Source organism: Taurulus bubalis (assembly GCF_910589615.1).
Source record: "Taurulus bubalis genome assembly, chromosome: 10".
In the NCBI taxonomy this organism is placed as follows: domain Eukaryota; kingdom Metazoa; phylum Chordata; class Actinopteri; order Perciformes; family Cottidae; genus Taurulus; species Taurulus bubalis.
In genome coordinates this window covers 15,728,247-15,746,859 of record NC_136598.1, presented here as the reverse complement: position 1 = coordinate 15,746,859, position 18,613 = coordinate 15,728,247, and the positions used below count along the sequence as shown (strand labels likewise).

At 42.1% G+C, this 18,613-nt stretch overlaps 2 protein-coding genes across 2 annotated transcripts in view; one reads left to right on the top strand and one right to left on the bottom strand.

Annotated features, from left to right (window-relative positions):
- mnta (MAX network transcriptional repressor a) lies at nt 1-13,042 on the top strand (the record flags this gene model as incomplete). Its single annotated transcript, XM_079225337.1, has 6 exons — nt 1-73; nt 3,696-4,257; nt 4,627-4,668; nt 4,952-5,063; nt 11,831-12,023; nt 12,252-13,042. The coding sequence occupies 6 exons, from the start codon at nt 1-3 to the stop codon at nt 13,040-13,042; spliced, it is 1,773 nt and encodes a 590-aa protein (XP_079081463.1).
- A 2,945-nt stretch (nt 13,043-15,987) lies between these two features.
- The window catches only part of LOC306742437 (septin-5-like), a 39,140-nt gene continuing 36,514 nt past the window's right edge, over nt 15,988-18,613 (bottom strand). The window contains exon 13 of the mRNA XM_079224823.1: nt 15,988-17,570. Coding sequence (XP_079080949.1) covers nt 17,502-17,570 — 69 coding nt within the window. The 3' untranslated portion in view covers nt 15,988-17,501. The remainder of the gene's footprint in view (nt 17,571-18,613) is intronic.

Genomic DNA, 18,613 nt, shown 5'->3' with positions numbered 1-18,613 from the left:
ATGAGCATCGAAACGCTTTTGGAAGCAGCCAAGTTTTTGGAATTGCAAGCCCAGCAACAACAGAAAGCACGTGGTAAGTTGGGTTTTATTTATACATATTATAAAGATATACAACATCCGCAACGATGAAATAGCTTTTGTAAAATACTGAGGACTTCAGGGATTATTTTTTCTTTCTCGCAGATGGATTTATTTTTCGATTTATAGACAAACCCCGTAAACGCCATTCATGAAGTATTTACCAAATGCACATCGTCGGTTCGTTGCGTTTGAATTAAAATAGGACGACTCCTGAACGTTTCATTCAGTGACACTTAAGTTTTACTTTCAAATTCGTCTCGAGTGTGCAGACGCGTTGCAGAATCGTTTCCTCTTTGGGTCACATAGTGTCTCCACCTGAACCCGCCGATAGCTGATCATAAACACGGGATGCTGCAGCATCGGGGGTGACTGCATCGAAACCTGCTGCATAGACGCGGGTGGTACAGCGGAAAGCTGCACAGCGGCGCTGTGAAGTTCTCCGAGCCTTTCCCTTTCTGTTTCTCGCCTCTCGGCCGACGTGTGACGGGCTTCGGCTCACGCGCTGCTTCGATACATTTAAAATCAAATGACCCAAACATGCGGAGATAAAGGGCGGTGGCGCAGGGGATGCCGAGCTCGTTTTACATAATGACCTAACGTCGTCCGCCGGGGACCAAGTGACTCTGGCGCTGAGGCTTCCCCTCTGCACGCGCCTGTTCCTTTTCAGTTATTCACGCTTTTAAACATTTGAAGTGTTGTGCTTCTATAACACCGTGTACATGGTTCAGTCGGGTCGATTGTGTCTTGTAATAAAAAACACACACGTAAACTCCCTGGCCTTTCAGTCGCTTTTGGAGCGTTTGAGTGTCTGTCGATGACGTGTGCCAACAACCACGCCTTCATATGTTAGCAGCATGGGGTGGCCCCGCCCCTTTCACCACGTGCGTGCCTGGGCTACCCCTCCCAAAGATCGTTTGTGAAGACGACGAGTCACTAAGAGTCAACATAGTTTTATTGTTATATGCACAGTTAACAGACGGTTACTCTGTACAATGAAAATCTTACTTTGCTAGGTTCTCCTTCCACAGAGAATTACAATAACTTGAAACTTAAGATAAAAAAACAAATAAAAATTACGATGTCTAGTCCGGTGAAAATCTGTGTACTTCTTTTCTGAAAAATTAAATGTGCCGTTTGTTTACCAACATCATACTCAATGACTAAAACAAAGACATGCGGTGTGTCCCATAACATGCTAACTGAGCATTGGTAACATTTCTATAATGTGTTCCTGTCTCAAATTTGAAGCACGTGAACCAATTATTCAAAGGTGTAGCTGTAAATACTGCAGATAGACCATGACGATTTGGTGTAGCTACAGTTCAGATTTTAAGCTGCTTTTGTATCAGGCTTAAACATGTTTCAACGCAGATTTCCCCTCCACGCTAAAGACAAGATAACGTAGCAGCGCAGGCCGTAAACGAGCTCAGCTTGTACTTAAAACAGTGTATAATGACATTAAGGAGACATGTGAGAAAGCCCACATGCTATTCCTTAAGCAAGCAATACATATTCTACAAAAAAAACTGCAGTTCTCCACCTTTTTATTATTTTGGAGATATTTGTGCAATTCAGAAAGGCTCAGAGTGAGACTCCTGCTTGTTCCTCTCCCAGCTCCTCCCGCCATGCTGCATTGGGAGAGCAGAGTCCTCCCCTCCTCCCTGCTACTGTAGAGCAGGTCACTGTGTGGAGAAAAGTAGGCCAGTGTTTCTCTATGTGCTGCAGTTATATAATGTCTATAGAAAATCCTCTTGTTTTTCTAAGTGCTTCATGCATTTTCCCTCAGAAAAGGCACTTCTAGTGTGTCTGCGCCACAATCTAAATGATCAATCTCTCATAACAGGACATTCAACATCTTATGAAAGCTGTCTGGCACAGTTACCAGAACATCTTGTTCTTTTCTACTTTATTTTACTTTGAAGAAAACATTTTTCAGGGTAACATAACAAATATATGCAGCAGATGGTGACATGGTGGGCTGTTGAATATGAGGCCATTAAATTGTTCACAAGAGAGTTTGAGAACTGGAAAGGTCTCTTTCACTGGATTTGTATTTCTTTTTTTACAATGGTGGATGTAAAAAATAAAAAGCTGTATCACTGTCCTTGGAAATATAAATATATATATAATGCTTTAGATTCAAACTAATTAGCTTTTTCTTTTATTGTCATAGTTGAGCTAAGCCTCAGTGAAGTTTGTTGTTGTTGTCAAAGCAGAGCTATAATGTCCCTGAACTTTAAAGTCTTAATTACTCGACAAATACAATTATGACATATTGTAATATGTGGTCTACTCACTATACACAGGGGGAAATATCAAGTAGTATTGATTACATAAAAACTCTTATTTTTTTACAAACTACTCACCCTAACGCAAATTACCAACACTAATTACTAAAAGGTAACTGAAGGTTATAATCAGTTTTGTCATTGATGTATCTTCAGTTCTGCCCTGAGGGGACGAGTGTGTTTAGTGCTGCATTGACTTTCGTCCACTTCATAATTATTTCAATGACAACGACTTGTATTTGACATCTCAGCACTGAACATCACAGCCAGCTGCCATAGCAACTAGACCGCCTCTTTTTTCCTGCATCCATACATTATGGAGACGGTGTCTTGAATATGATCGGATCAAACTAAAAGGCTGAGAAAGATCTTTGATTCCAACTCCATTTTTATTGTCAAAATACTGCAATATAGCACACGGTTTTCAAGCTTCTCACGTTTTATGAAGCATGTCCAGACGAGTCCTGTAATTTGTCCCATTTATGCAATTCAAATCCGAAATTATTATTTAAATATTTAATGTTTTCTTCAACAATGTCTTAAGTCAGCAAAAATAGATTGTTCACATACATTTAGAATTACTAACTGGCTGTTTCAGAAGTGATCTCCAGTAACGGTTCACCTCCCACGTAGGTTGTTGTTCCACTCTTCCCAACATGCAGCGTGTTTTGTCCTGACATTGGTGACATGCTGAGGGTTCCCTCTGTGTGGGGCTTTTGTTCGTCGAGATGTAGAGCAGACTTGCACCCGCCTCCCCAACACAACTTGGTCTGTGGACTGTGACTGGTATTAGATTACAGCAAGATGTACCTCCAGTAGAGCAACAACCTTCTTTCAGGGGGTGCTTGAAGCTTCACAGGATTTTGTAAATACACATTTGAGGCGCCAAAAAAGAAATGGACACACAAAAATGCTTAAAATGTAAAACATTTAGCCTTAAACAAAGAAGCACAGAACATTTTGTTCCACAGCAGTAACGTTGAATAAAGGACTGCATAAAGATCAGTGAGTGCTCCAAGTCAAATGACATTTGGACCAAATGCTTGCTGCTCGTGAGACACACTGAGATCCCACAGCTCCCCATTATTCCTGTTGATGCCTCACATATTATTGCCTGTCTCTTCAGTTTTTCGGTTCGGCAGTTTATGAAGACTTTAGTTGTTTTTTTTTTTTTTTTCATGTGCCTGTTAGTAGTACATCCCACCACACGGCAGCTTCGAGACATTTTCCTGTTGCTGGTGGCGCCTTCACACAGTACAAAGTCAACGGAGAGCGACGGGTTGTTTTCACCTCTGATGTGATGAGTTTGCCTCGTTTCTTCCACAGAGGATGAACTAAAGGAAAAGCAACGTCTGGAGCAGCTGGCAGAGCAGAGGCACTGCGATGTGAACTACAACTCGACGATCCACATCAACAATGTTTCTAAAGCAGAGGAGCGCCGCCCGCTGCTCGTTCCGCCCTCTCTGCCTCCCCCCCCCATGCCCATCACTGTCATCCCCATCCCCGTGGTCACCGCCAACCCCGCAGGCTCCCCCACGCTGCCTGTCGCAACGCTCTCCCCTCCAGCTGCCACCATTCTGCCACACGCTCCACAACCCAAACCCGACCACCCGACCTCTGTGCTCACCGTCAACCACAAGCAGCTGATACAGAACCACCATCATCACCAACAGCTCATCGTCCAAACTAACAATGCTAAACTCCAGCAACAGACGCACCCGCAGGTGCTGCAACGCTACCCTGGCTCCATCGTCTCGCCCCCACTGCAGCACGCCTTACTCCCTCAGCCGGGCCCGGTGGTCCAGCAGGCTCCTCTGCAGAACGGCCCCATCAGCCGGGGGAGTCCTCCTGACGACGGCCGCCAGCTAGACAAGAAGAGGCCTGGCGGGTACGTCTATATACTCGTTTACATTTTAACTTTAATAGGACTGCAACCGAGTATTGTTTTTATTGATATGTTCATTTTTGGTTTTTCAATATATCGGTGTATAAGATGTAAAAAGTACATTCGACCTGTAGCCTCCTAAAACCACTCAACGCATTCACCTTGTAATGATCTGAAATGGAGAAAAACAAGCAAAATGTAGCCATTGTGAAGCTGTTGCATTATGGGCATTTATTGATCTTTTGTTACATTGTAACTAAACTACCTGCTAGCAAAAAAGGAAAACTCTTCTTTGGTTGATTTAGATTATTCTTGTCACATTGCCCTTTTAAACACCAAATTCTTACTGTGCTCTCATCTGTGCTCTTACAGGGCAGGCACAAGAGAAGTGCATAACAAGCTTGAGAAAAACAGGTGGGTTCAACCTGTCTACCATAGGGCCTCCTAAAAGAGAGCGCAATCTGAGGTTATTGTATTGTTACATTTTAATAATATTGTACTCGTTACATAGTGTGTTGTCTCTGAAACTGGCTGGTGCCTTTTGTTTATTTGTAGCTTAATTTCAATGCTGAGCTTGATGTTTTTTTTAGTTAAGAACACCAATTGCATCAATCATATGCTAATAAAACAAAGCCAAGTGTGGCTCAACCACTTCCCGCTGTCTCAAATCTCCTCCTTTTTGTTTTGTGTCTGTCAGACGAGCACATTTGAAGGAGTGCTTTGAGACGCTGAAGAAGAACATCCCAAACATAGACGAGAAGAAGACCTCCAATCTGAGTGTGCTGAGAAGCGCGCTGAGATACATTCAGGTGAGTCGAGTTTGCTAATACAAAGTGTCTGTTGCTAACGATCCTACATTTTATTTGATCCATTGTCAAACAACATATTCCATCAACTGACCCTATACTTACCCTGAAAGCTTAGACTCGTGTACTGCGTTCATCAAATACATCAGATCGGCTTGCATGTAAAACGTCAAATGCGCTCCTCGTTTTGGGGTATTGAAAACCGAAGATCCTCGAGATATCGGAAGTGTTGGATGTAATTATCCAAACTGTTATTATACAACTGTTTGCTCCATAGGCTGATACGCAGATGGAGAAGTCTGATTCTGCTCTACTATATTTATGTGCCCAACTCGGCGTGAAAGCCTCGGTTGACCTGCCACACAACAGCTGTTTGTCTTGTTCCCTGTTCCCCTTCATATGAAAGAGTTTCTTTCTCAAAAAATGTAGCGCGGCTCGTCAATAGCGATGCCGCGAATCTAGTCTTGGTTATAGCTTCCCTTGAAGCGTGACATGGACATGGCGGTGGAACTAGATCAGTGTTTTTGGGGTTATGTTGGTGCAAGCAACTGTTCAGCACAGCGTTATTAATTCAACCAGTTTGTTTAGAAGTTTCTGCTCAAGATTATATGAAAGGGGCGTGGCGATGAGCGCCGACACTGGATGACACATTGCTGGTCTGATTTGAGAATCTTGCCAAGACTGGTTTCTACGAGTTTATTTGCATTTACGATGACTAAGGAAACGGGGAGCTTCCTTTTATCTTGACACCACATTGCAATGTGAGCTAGAGTCTCGTCTCCAAGAGGAGGGGTATTAGTTTAAAAAAAAGGTAAACAACTCCTTTTGTAGTATGAGCATGATCACAACTGTAATTTTCAGGGTTTGCATAATTGGCTCTGAATTTGACGAGATGGTGACGTATGGGTGTATTTTATTCCATCAAACCATGCTAATTTACATTATATGATGTAGTCCTGCAGTCCTTTTAGTGTTAAAGTGATCTTTCAGGGATGAACTTGTTTGAAAGCACACAGGTTATAAGATAAGTGATGTCGGGTTGACTTATCTTAATAGTAGTCCGTCCCAAATAAACTACCAATAGTCTGACCAAAGAAGTTAGAAATCCTCTTTTTTTGCCACAACATTCTTCCCTATTTATTACTTGTAGTGATTTCCATCATATTCTTATTTTTTCTTGCATTTCCTGCCTTTTTGTATTTCTATGAATAGATCCTTCTATAATGTGGAATCTCAAACTTGTCCTCATTTGCACCTTTTTTTTTTTTTTAAGCAACACTGCATTTGATGATAATAATGTGTGCCAATTCTACAAATGAGTGACTCACCATGTGTTGGTCACGCTCTCACACTCAGTTTCCTGATTGTAAACAGCTGGTGCAAAGGTCCACCACTGGCCTAGTTTAACCCTTTCAGACTGACTGTGTCATAGTGGTAACTGTGGGTCATTGGTCTCTTCCTATAGATAGACACTGTAGGGTGGTAAATCTGAGACACAGTGTTGTATTTTAGGAATGGTTGTCATGTTTTGTGCATATGTTATAATTGTTAAAATCACATGGTCCAGCTAGACTTGCACAGAAGCTATTTTTAATACCAGCAGCGGCGTATATCATGGCAAAACGTGGTCCTGGAGGCGCTTACTGTTGAGTACTTTGCCAGGTGTTAATATTTCTGTCACAATCGTGCAACAAAATGAAATGTTACAGGAGCGTGATTGTAATCTACGTCCGTGTGATCCCATCGCAATATGGTCTCTAGTTGTATTTACATTGGTCTGGTGATGACTGGGGCTTGCTGTTTGTCATAATTAAGTCCATATTTGGTTATGCGCAGTAGTAAAAGGCTATTTTGTGTGTGCACATTGATAGGCTTTTAAGGCCTCCATGAAAGCACCAACCCTGTACATATTTTCTCTTATTATTATATAACTGTTTACTAATGTGCGTTTTGCAGAGAGCAGCGTGCTGCTGATTTGATGCTCTAAGTCTGGTTCTTCCTCTCTGCGCATGGATACTGAGAGAAACTAGGACAGCGTGGGTGCAGAGCTCGTCACCCAGTCTCCCTCCCTCTGCCCCTCTCTGTGATGAAGCAACACCGCGTTAAAAGTGTTATGTTCGACTGGCAGAATGACCTGTCTCTCTCTTTTCCTCCCATCAACAGCTGAGCTGGACATGAGATATATGTTCAAAGCAAAAGTGAAGAAAATATCCGTTTACAGCCCCACCGTGTCAACGTCGACATTTGTTAACACATCCCGTTAGAACGCATTTTGAGAGGTAGAGTAAAAGAAGGGAACATGAGGTGATGGGAAGCCAAAAGAAAACACGTGTTCACCCTGTCATTTTGCCATGGGTGGTGCAGACGTGTGTCCTGCCTGCATGCACCTCCTCCCTGTCCTCGCTCGCCTCTGATTTGGCAGCAGAGAAGCCGCCCGTAAACAAAACACTGAGTTCAAGTGAGGCTTTGGGCTCTGCGGCACATTTGATTTACCTACGGCCGTTATCTCAAGTGTCAACTTGGAAAATATGTGCAATCGTGGTAGTAGCAGACAGCAATGCGATTCGAGTTTCACTTTGTCGTTTCATTTTAAGTCCAAATGACTCCGCAACTAATTTACCACAGGACCTTGCATGCGAATAGGTTTTTTCTTTTTCGATCGTGTCTTTTGTGTTAACGGAGCTAAACATGGGATTTTTTTGCATCGATGTATTACATCTTGTTCCTAAAGGCTTTCCCCTGAGCCCGTAGTGGTGCTGCGAAAGCCGAGGCTGTAAAATAAGCCTCAATGCAGAAGAGCTCCTCCTCTCCGCTCCCCCTCCCTTCCTCCCTACATCCTGCCTGTCTGAGCTTTTAAGGCCACATGAGCAGCAAAGCACATGGCTAGCCTGAGCTGCGTGACGTCACCCCCCGTGCTCGGCCCCCGCCCAGCACTGCAACAGGCAGGACTCGCCGTACCACTTGGCTTAGCTGCCAGCAGAAGGCAGGGAACACGGAGCGGTAAACATAAGGCTCAGTTTACTCCGCTCGCGCTTCATTTCCCCCTCATCGCTGACTGAACTTGTTCCTCCACTGCTTTTCCCAGAATGCCCGTTTGAAACGTGTTGTGCCATCTGGTGGGGAACATCTTAATGTAGAAGGGTTTGAGAGGGAATATGTGTTTTTTATTTTTTTGAAGTAAATCACATTTAATTGTGCACATAATGGCTTATTTCCGTAGGAGCCTTGCTTTTTTTAAACCAAGTCCCGCTTTGACATTTATTATTCATTCAGCCTGGAACATTAAAAATAATCAGTCCATGCCAGTCAAGGTCATTGCTCTTTAATATTAAGAAGGTTTTTAAAGGTCTCAGCTTTGTCTCAGTAAAACTCAGTTTTAAGACGACAGTCAAATCTAACAGCTTTTACATTTGCTGTGGCACATAAGCATGTATATGATTTATCTCTTGGAACATTGTGTTTTTTTCTTTTCTGGGAAAAGAAGGAACCTATTTTTTTGTCAGCAGGGTTGTCGTCTGACCAGTTGTTTTTATGCAGCAGCTATGTGACAAAGAAGTGGAGTGCAGATGTGTTATCTCACAGTACTCTTGCACTGCACCGGAGCATGGACTGGACTATCGACCGGTCCTCAGCCTCGATGAGGTAATTAGGTCAGCTATGACCAGCACAAACTTGCACACAAGGAGTGGTGTGCAAGAGTAGTTTTTTTTTTTTTTTTTTTTTTTCTTCCTTCTCCTTTCAGAGACAAGCCTGTTATTGTTGAACTCAGGCACCATGTGAAGTTCTGTGCTGCAGCTTGAAGGCACAGCGAGACAAAGGTTTATGGTTACCACAATGTCACAAGACCTGTGCAGAAGCCTGATCAGTCATCCAGGCTGTGCAGCATGTCTGCAACGTGGCCTCCTGCGCTCCTGGCCCTTTAAGAAAAACCAGTCTTGTGCCGTCTGCTGCAAAAGTGAGTCAGTGAGTACAGCTTGTATTGCTCTCTTTCAATCCCCCGCTATCTGCCGCCCGCCCTCTTCCGTTCTGTGGGGCCATGTGCTCAGCACTCGCATTGCTTGTGACAGCGCTTGAGCAGTGTTTACCTTCCACACACGTATATACTGCAGCCTGCCCTGGCGCCGATCGAGATTTGTAGCCGAGGTTGGTCCTCGTCTCCATTGAAGGAGGAGTTTCAGAGGCTCGTGTGTGAAGAGACGAAAGGTATTCGGTCACCTTGTGTCCCACCAAGCCGGTGACGTGATTAACAGGGAGATGTGGGATCCATCTGTGGCGGACATGGTTGTCAGGTCTCCATAGTAGATCTCAGACTAGCTGTTCCTCAGGAGCCAAACGCAGCGCTCTGTCCACCATCAGCGCTGTAACGGGGAGAGTTCAGTGGGTCTCTGTGTTTGTGGAGCGTTTTTCTCCATGAGTCATAGTGTGTGGCATGCACAGTTGTGGCAGCTCACATAAAGCTGCCTGCTTGTATACATGAGTGTAAAAGGAAGGCGGCCATCCCTCGGTCCACGTGACTCACATTTTGTACATTTTATACCATTTAATTCTGCCCTGCTGACGACATCTTTTAGATTGAAAATCTGTTCTCATGCATGCGAGTCAAATTTTTTCCTTATTACTCCCAGCTGTGAAATACATCTTTATATGCCGAGACCTTTTTTAGGAGAAAACTAAACGGCACCTAAAGGTGTTCGTGTTCTTTCAGGTTACCGAGGAAACATTGAGGTTTTCCTCTGTTTCCACGGCAACCAAAGATGGGGGCATTTCAGTACATCATTTGTTGAGACTGAGGATAATGTTAATGTGCTCTGACTGAAGTGCTGATATCATCAGCTCTTCTCGACAGAGACAGGCTGTTGAAGGCTGGTCTCGAGATACACATCTGTGTCCTTATGTGCGGCGCCTTATTCAGCGGAGGATCGGTCCTTCTCTCCTTGCTGCAATTAAAATACAATAACTTTGTTTGAATATCAGTGTGTGTGTGACTAAGACTTGAAATGCTTGCATTCTTGTGGCTTTCCAGAAGCACTCCACCTCTTCTAACTAAGGAGATGCATAGCCAAGAACAATGTTTCCTCCTCGTCTGTCTGAGTGAAGACCATTTTTATTCTAATTTGGTGTTTGCTTCTATTTATAAAACCAGTATTTAAAGCGGAGCTACACAGATAAGTCTGTCTATTAAAGATATATTGAGTAGGGGTTTTCAACGGTAAAATGTCCCTCAGCATGTATCTGTATTGGCCTATAATGGAAATCTTCACCTTTTTACAACCAAAATAAACTTCTTATTTATGTGGATTTAATTGGACTCAATTAAGGTCGTCTCATGGCTATCTTTTGCCAAACAAATATGTGAACCGGACTTCCTCTGAGTTTTTTTTGTTTGTGTGACTGAAAATCGCCCCAGTGGGATGCAGTCCAAACAAAGACCGCTTGGCCCGTGTATTTGTAATCCTGAATCAGGACTAAAGACCGGTGCTGAATTACAAAAGGCCTTACTTTTATTAATGTACACGTACTGTACAGACCACGCTGACGGTCAAGCACAACACATACACCCGTTCCTCAATCCAGCACTCTTACACAAGATGACTTGCACATGTACTATACACTCACACATGCACATGTACACAGTGGCATGAACACTAACGGGGCCCTCCACCCTTTGGGGGAAATGGCTTAATGATTCGGTGTCATCAGGTCACTGGTAACAGATTCCACAGCGTGTCATTTTCCTGAGCCTCTTCCACAGAGGCCGGAGTCTGTGTCGGATACTTTAACCGTGCTGAGCTGGACATGTAATAAATTATATAAAGTATTCAATTTCAAAACAGCAATCCCCCAACAGCGTAACTCTATCCTCCTGTCTGTATAACCGTAGACAGCAGTTATTCATTTGGGAATCAGCCTTGTTACGGTTGTTGCTTAACATTTCTTAGTTGATTTGCATGTGAAGTTTGATATAGTTTTCTTACATTTCCTCCAACTCTTCCTTCGGTTTGCTGTGTACATTGAAGTCCAGATCACTTCGTTTTGCTTTTTGTCAGCTCATGGGTTAAAGAAAATTGGGTCACAGAGAGCAACTGCCTGGAAGCACCTCCAACTTTCCATACTCGTCTCTTCACTTCCTCCTATTTCTTGGACCTATTCTATATTATTGAGCTATAAAGACAGCCTTAGCATTAATGCTACTTTTCTATTGAGTTTTATTGGTGTGGTGTGCTTTGTTTTTTAGCAGTAGACACTTTTCTTTAATGGGTTGTGCATTTTCTAGGACCCACTGGTTGTTGTTGTTGTTGGAGGCTCAATTTTAAATGATAACTTAAGGCCACTAAAGGTCTCCCAAAGTTGAATTGTCTGTGATTTTGTTAATGATGTTTTGCATTACTAATCTAATTCTGCAAAATCACAGTAACTAAACTGTCATAAACGTTATGGAGTATAAAGTACTATAAAATGGAAATACTCAAGACAAGTACAAGTGCTTCAAAAGTAGTATACCATATAGTCTTATGCAAAACCATCAACTAAGGTGTCAAACCTTAACATGAAGTTAAATCAAAAACTCTGACACTGTGTCAACAAAAGCAAAGCTTTACAAAGACTGGATTTATATTTGGTGCTGTTTATCGCACTCTATAATGTATAAAAGCCTAAAACTAGTAACAAGTTGTACGTGTACTGGCAGCACCCACCATCATGGAGTCACTCGCGGCATTTTACAACCTTAATGATTTAAAAGTTTGACCATCTTCTGCTTTCTCTTTCAGACATTGAAGCGGAAAGAGAAGGAGTACGAGCACGACATGGAGCGCCTGGCCAGAGAGAAGATTGCCACACGGCAGCGATTAGCAGAGCTGAAGAACGAGCTGAGCCAGTGGATGGACGTGATTGAAATCGACCGTGTCCTCCGACAGACGGTGCAGCCGGAGGAGGACCAGGCTTCCACCTCAACTGCCTCAGGTAGACTGACAGTCGGGGTCGGATTACTGGGGGCTTAAAGGCATGCCTAATTATTAATATATTTTAAGTGGCGTTAATCCTGTGTGAGTTTGTAACCGCTCTGACCTGAATAATGGCGCCAAACCACCTGTTTTTTTTCATTTAAATGTTAGTATTATCAGATGCAATGTGACTTCTGCACTTGATTTCATTTAACTGAGTGAATTATTTCATCCGTTGGTGTGGCAGAAGGTGAAGACGTAATGGACGATGACCTGGAAGATGAGACTGCGCCGAGAGCACAGACTGCCTTACCCACCGTGCCTCAAACCATGAAACCTGAGCTGCACAAGACTGCAGTACCTACTCAGACACCAACCCTAACACCCACCACTACCTCCTACATCACCCAACACATCTCCATCCAGCACAAAGTCCCTCTGCACCAGCCTCAGCTCCAGCCGCTGAGCGTGTCCAAGCACCCCGCAGCCCCGCCGGCACTCGCAACATCCAGCACTCGCATCGTCCCCAGTCAGCCCTTGATCCCCACCCACACGCAGATGGTGACCGCCTCCAGCCTACACCCCACAGTCATTGCCCACGCGTCAGTGTCCCATCCCTCAGTCATCCAAGCGGTCAACCACGTCATCCAGGGAGGGGGTCCCAAACACATTACCCACCTGGTTCCATCCACCACCACCGGCAATGTCCAGTTGGCCCCTGGCCACCAACCCATCGGCCACATCACCGTGCACCCGGTGGCTCACCTGAGTCAGCATCTACCCGCCCTCTATCCCCAACAGGTGGCTGTCACACAGTCGGCGGTGGTCGGTCACATCACCCACACACTGAACCACGCCCACCCGCACATGAACGGCACGGCGACTAGCCAACCGGCCGCCACCATTGTCGGCAAACAGACAGCAGTGAGCGCCCAAATGGTGACCCACCACCCGCAGCTGGTGGGTCAGACGGTGCTCAACCCTGTGACAATGGTGACCATGCCCTCCTTCCCCATCAGCACTCTGAAGCTGGCTTGAACACTGCCAATAGGACCACCAGGCTGCGAGACGGAGACGCCCCTCGATAGGGGACAACCACAGGCCTCAGACCAGGCCACCGACGAGCCCACCGAGAGGGCAGGAGAGCTGCTGGACACCTGATCCAGAGTTCCACCATCATCAAGAAGCATTACAGCTGATTTAAAGCCAGGAACATTCCTTTGACAAAACCTCTTTCAAGACTAGTCCACCAGTGTCCTGAAATCTTGAATTTAGGACATGGTTGAAAGGTGTGTGTGTGTGTGTGTGTGTGTGTGTGTGTGTGTGTGTGTGTGTGTGTGTGTGTGTGTGTGTGTGTGTGTGTGTGTGTGTGTGTGTGTGTGTGTGTGTCTGAATATATGGGCAGATGATCAGACCCTTGTCACCATTGTTGCAGAAATTGGAGGAGTCTTCATTTTCACATGAGCTTTACAGAAACCGCTTCATAGAGGAACATGTTGCTACGCGAGTCGCGTATCCACGTCAGCGCCCTGTTACAGTGTCCATGTAGGTACTGGCTGGTGGGTAAACTCCCCGTTATCACTGTGACTGCTGTGGATTAACCAATCATAGATCATGTATTCGAGAGAGGCTACACTGGGTTTTGAAGCCTGTGACGGTGTATGATCAGAGCGCTAGACCCGCCATAACCAGCACGTTGGGAATGTGATTTAGAGGAGCTCCTCCTCTCCAGCAGAGGCACATGCTGCAGGGCTGGAGTCAAATCATGGACCGAGCCGGATCCTGAACAGAAGCTGCCAGTCCTCAGTCATGGTGCATACAGCAATAGCGCGCCCTGCTGGCTGATTGTGTTCAATTTAATACTGCTATCCCTGTGACAATGGAAAGAAAAAACCTTCCAGTTGATTATAATGCCGATGGATATCATTCAAAACAGCCACTTAAATTAAAAGAATAGGCAGTTTTGTCAGGGTTTGGATACTCAAATTGTTACTTATCTTTTAGTATTTGTCCTTCAAACTTACTGGCGGCTGTTCACTGAGCACGAGTGCAAGTTTAAGGGTAAAGTTATGTTTTTGTCACAGCTGCTAATTATTTTAAAAATATTTTTGCCAAATGGAATCATTTTTAGATGCCCCCTAAATGTAAACACAACAACACAGCAGTGTGTTTAAATACTAAACGTGTGGGATAGAAACTCTGATGCTACACGGTGAGGTTGTGTTTAGAAGCTTTGAATGTGAATACATAAGAAAAGGTCCATAAAATGTAGTTGAGTGTTTCTTTGCTGTCTTGCAAGGCAAATGGTAGTAGGATGTGTGTTTGCATGCTGTGAAAGCATGCCATGACTGTGTTGATTAGTGATGATCTTGAAAGCAAGGAGCCATAGCGGTGCCGTCTGTTGTGCTTTGCGGACTTTGACGAGTTGCAGTAGGAATGTTACATTTTTTTGTTTTGCTCAGAGTCAAAGCTCTGTCATTCATAACGTGTTTGGATCGGTATAAAGTGATCTCAACAGCCGGCATAAATCCAATCAATGTGTGTTTTTTTTTTTTTTTTTTTAATATTATCCTATTCCAAAGCTAGCACTGTGAACATTTATATAGTCTCAATGAGCAACAGCTTAGCGTAGCACTTGCTAGAACAGCAACATGCTGTGTTCTCCTTGTTTAATCTGAATGTACTGATCTATGAAAGGATGCGGAGTCCTGCACTCATCAGAAGTTAAGCCCTCCTCCCCTTTTTTTAAAAAAAAAAAAGAAATATGCGATTACTTTATTAAAGTATCTATTGTATGTAAAGTGTAACATGTAAAACTGATTTTGTATTTTAAAAATTAATGTTGCTTGTTTCATCTGAAGAATAGCTTTTTCAGACTAATTGATATTGGTATTTGATAATATAGTTTGTTTTTTTCAACTGGGACCATGTACAGTGCTGTTCATCAGGGTGGCGACTACACCTTGATATTACACTCGGCCACTGTGGAAAGTATTCTCCCCGTAATTGTTTTTTATTTTGTTCTGATGCAATATGATTATAGCAGGGACTCTTGGTTTTGTTTTTGACTAATTGCAGAGATAAAGTAATGCTTTTTTTCACCCTCATATTGTTATGCAAATGATATTGAACAAATCATCATGAAATCATATTGTAGCAAAACAAAATGTGTACAAATTAACAGGGATTCAGATACTTGAAGAAGCAACAATATAATATACTTGTGTTTTCCCTATGGAGAAAGTTTAAGTTGTATATAGCCTGTAAATGTTGGGCTGCATTTAGATCTAACGTATGTATGATGTAAAAAGCTGGGAAAAATATGTAAAATTAAAAATTTATAAAAAATATACTTAATAAATTGTATTATGTTTACAAATGTCTGGAGCCGCTTCTGTTTTTTTCAGTATTGCAGCAATAGAAAGTGCTTGTTTTTTTGTGTTATCTATGGCTGCTTTTAACCATTATTTTTAATTGTCAGTTAATCTGGCAATCATTTTCTGTTAATCGTTGGACAAAGTGAAGTTTTTCTAATACATTTTCTCTTTAAATGTCTTGTGCAACCAACAACCAAAGAGAAGAGTTTACAAGTATATCCAAAAAAAGCCGTAAAAAAGTTTCATGGTCATAAAAAATGGTTTTACTCCGTCATAAAAAAAGTAATTTGTATCTCAGACGTTTGGACCTAATATACTTATTCATACTAGAACATTACTTTTTGACTATTTTACTGCATACAAGAAAATTACATTTTTCATGAAAAACTACAATTTGGCTTTTTGACTTTTATGACACTTGAGATCCATGTAATATTTTCTAAATGGACTATTTTGTGTTGGTTCATCGCATAAAATCCCAATGAAATCTATTTTAATCTAGTAGTCGATCCTGTTATGTCGTCGTCTCATCAACACCTAGCAATAAATTCTGCTTACATTTTCACAACATAAAAGCTAAACTTAATGTCTGATGGAGACTTGGAATTGTTTTCATTTTTTATTACGATATTAGAATTTGTACATATCGTCCTCTCCATTGGCATTTCATTTTTAAATTTATTACATAAATATACTCCAAAAAGTAAGATAACAAAAGACAAATTTAATATAAAAAAAATTAATCTGAAACAAAAGTATTACCTGACTCTGGGACAGAAGCTCAAGGAATGTCTTTTTTTTTTTTTTTAAACAGAGACGATTTGCAAAAGAATCAAGTTCAACCCATCTTTTCATTACTCTTAGCTTGTCAATACAAAACTACATTTGCACTTTGAAAAGGAAAATCATTTGGTTACATTAAAGGTAAACGTTAAGGTTAGCACACATCCAACATAATTCTCACCAACCAAAATAAAATAAAAAAAATCCACCTCAATATATTCTACCCAACAATTAAATAGCTACATATTTCCATGGCCCATTAATAACTTTATGATCACTAAATTGATCTGCAATCTGACAAACCTTCACACAACACATGCAAAAGTAAATACACGGCTTTTGATGCAACCTTTGCCTTGGACACTCGTCTAAGTCGTCTCATACGAATCAGATGTATCTCAGTCCTAATCATCTCCAAAGACTAACTCACATGGGAGGTGGTTTTGTCATGAGATGAACTGACTTTGTAACAACTCTGTTTTGGGGGAATTCTGCAATTAATAATAAACTTATTTGTCTTGTAAAAGGTGGATTAATTTAACTGTTGATATGGCAATCAGTACAGTAAGCGTTGCATTGAGTTAAGACGTTTAGTGGAGCCACTAACAGCCACGCTGTCAGGCAGCAGAGGTGGCAGCATATGATAAACATGCAGACACTGATAAAGCAAAGTTTAAATGAATCTAAACAGATTAAAATTAAACTCAATTAACTCATTAAACTCAATTAACCAGCAAGAACCTCAGATGAAAAGAAATATACATAAAACAATCATCCATACATGTCAGGCTGTGTAGTTTAAATAAAACCAGGAACACATACAAGATGAAAAGCAGTACAACAAATATAGTGTAATATAGAAAATTAAATTATTACAGTATGCAAAAAAATAAAAAAAGAGTAGGTCACCACATGTAAACCACATATCAGATCTCATGTAAAAAATAGAATAACCCTGTGATCACGTGGCTAAATAAAGTTCATATATTTGAAAAGTCTGATTCCACCCCTCTTACCATTAAAGGTAATTCAAACAGACAAAATAATGTTTCTGAATTATTTTGAAGTTTTGACAAAACGGAAAACAGTGGAGTGGAGGGTCGAGTGTGGATGAAGATGTCAGAGAGCATAAAGGGAGGCGGCAAATGTCAGAACATCTTACCACCTCCCCGCAGGTCCCTGATCCAAGTGGTACGTGCTGTTGGTGAGGTTGAGTGGTGGTTGGGTGGACACATCGGGATGTCAATGTTCCAGAAAGGAATAAAGGTTTCCTGGGGGATTTTTCTTCTTCTTTAAATCCCAGTGACAGAGAGACGTGGACACACTGCTCTCCTATGTTAATAGCCGTCTTTCTGAGTGTGCATTTGATCTTGGATCCTCTCCAGCATCTCCTGCATCCGCCGCAGCTGTGAGGAGAGGTTAGACAAATGTTAGGACCAGTTTGAAGTTTACACATCTACTGTTGCAATAATGGCAGTGTGCAATCTGAGGATGTCAACAGGCGGTGCAGCCTTTTAAAACAGGCAAATTATTTACACATGACTGCACAGACTATTCAATAACACTCAGACTGCTCTTTCTAGAACACGTGACCTGTGCTGGACAACTGTGGGGAACGGCTGGCTCCTCCCCCTGACACTTCATCTACACTACAGTGCATCTTGTATTACAAAAGCAGTAAAATGTCCTCGTATCTGGTTCATCAGTTTATCACGTGGAGTTCTTTGGTTTTAGGAGGGGGGGGGTCAAAAGACTCAAACTTTTGTAGTACTGGATGCGTCGAATATAGACAAAACATTTCCCTTTTTCCACTTTCCCAACACATAGTGAGAAAGTACAACGTCACAGTAGGATTATTAAAAATGATTTTGAGTAACCAATTCACACACAGGACATCAGGAACCAGGAAGGAAATAACCATCACAGTTTCCTACAGCCCGCGATGACATCCCCAAATGTCTTGTTGTCTGAACCATCCAATTTTTTAAAATTATAATCCAATACAAGAAAAAGTAACAAATTCTCACATTTATAGAAGTTGGAAACAAGAAATGTTTTGCAATTTAGTTTGAACACTGATTGAAACAATTATCTAAAAAAAATCCCTTCTGATGAATTGATTGTTGCAGCGATATCGTCATGTTTAACCACATTTTAATGCTCGTTGCACAAAAAAATAAAACTTGAAAGAAATTATCTTTTTATTTGATAAAATAAATAGATTTCGTGGGGAAGTGGGGATAACGATTGGGATCATTCACCATAAACAGATGTATCATTGGCTTTCTTTGATTACTAGGAAAATTCACACCATGTACAGTTATGTGTGTCTGCTCAGTGTCATCTTTAGTTACTTTATCTGAAAAGTAATCACAGTGAGAGCGTTTGTACTGTATGTGAAAAAAACTCAAATACAAGGAGCCTAAAAGGAATCATTTTTAATCTACAC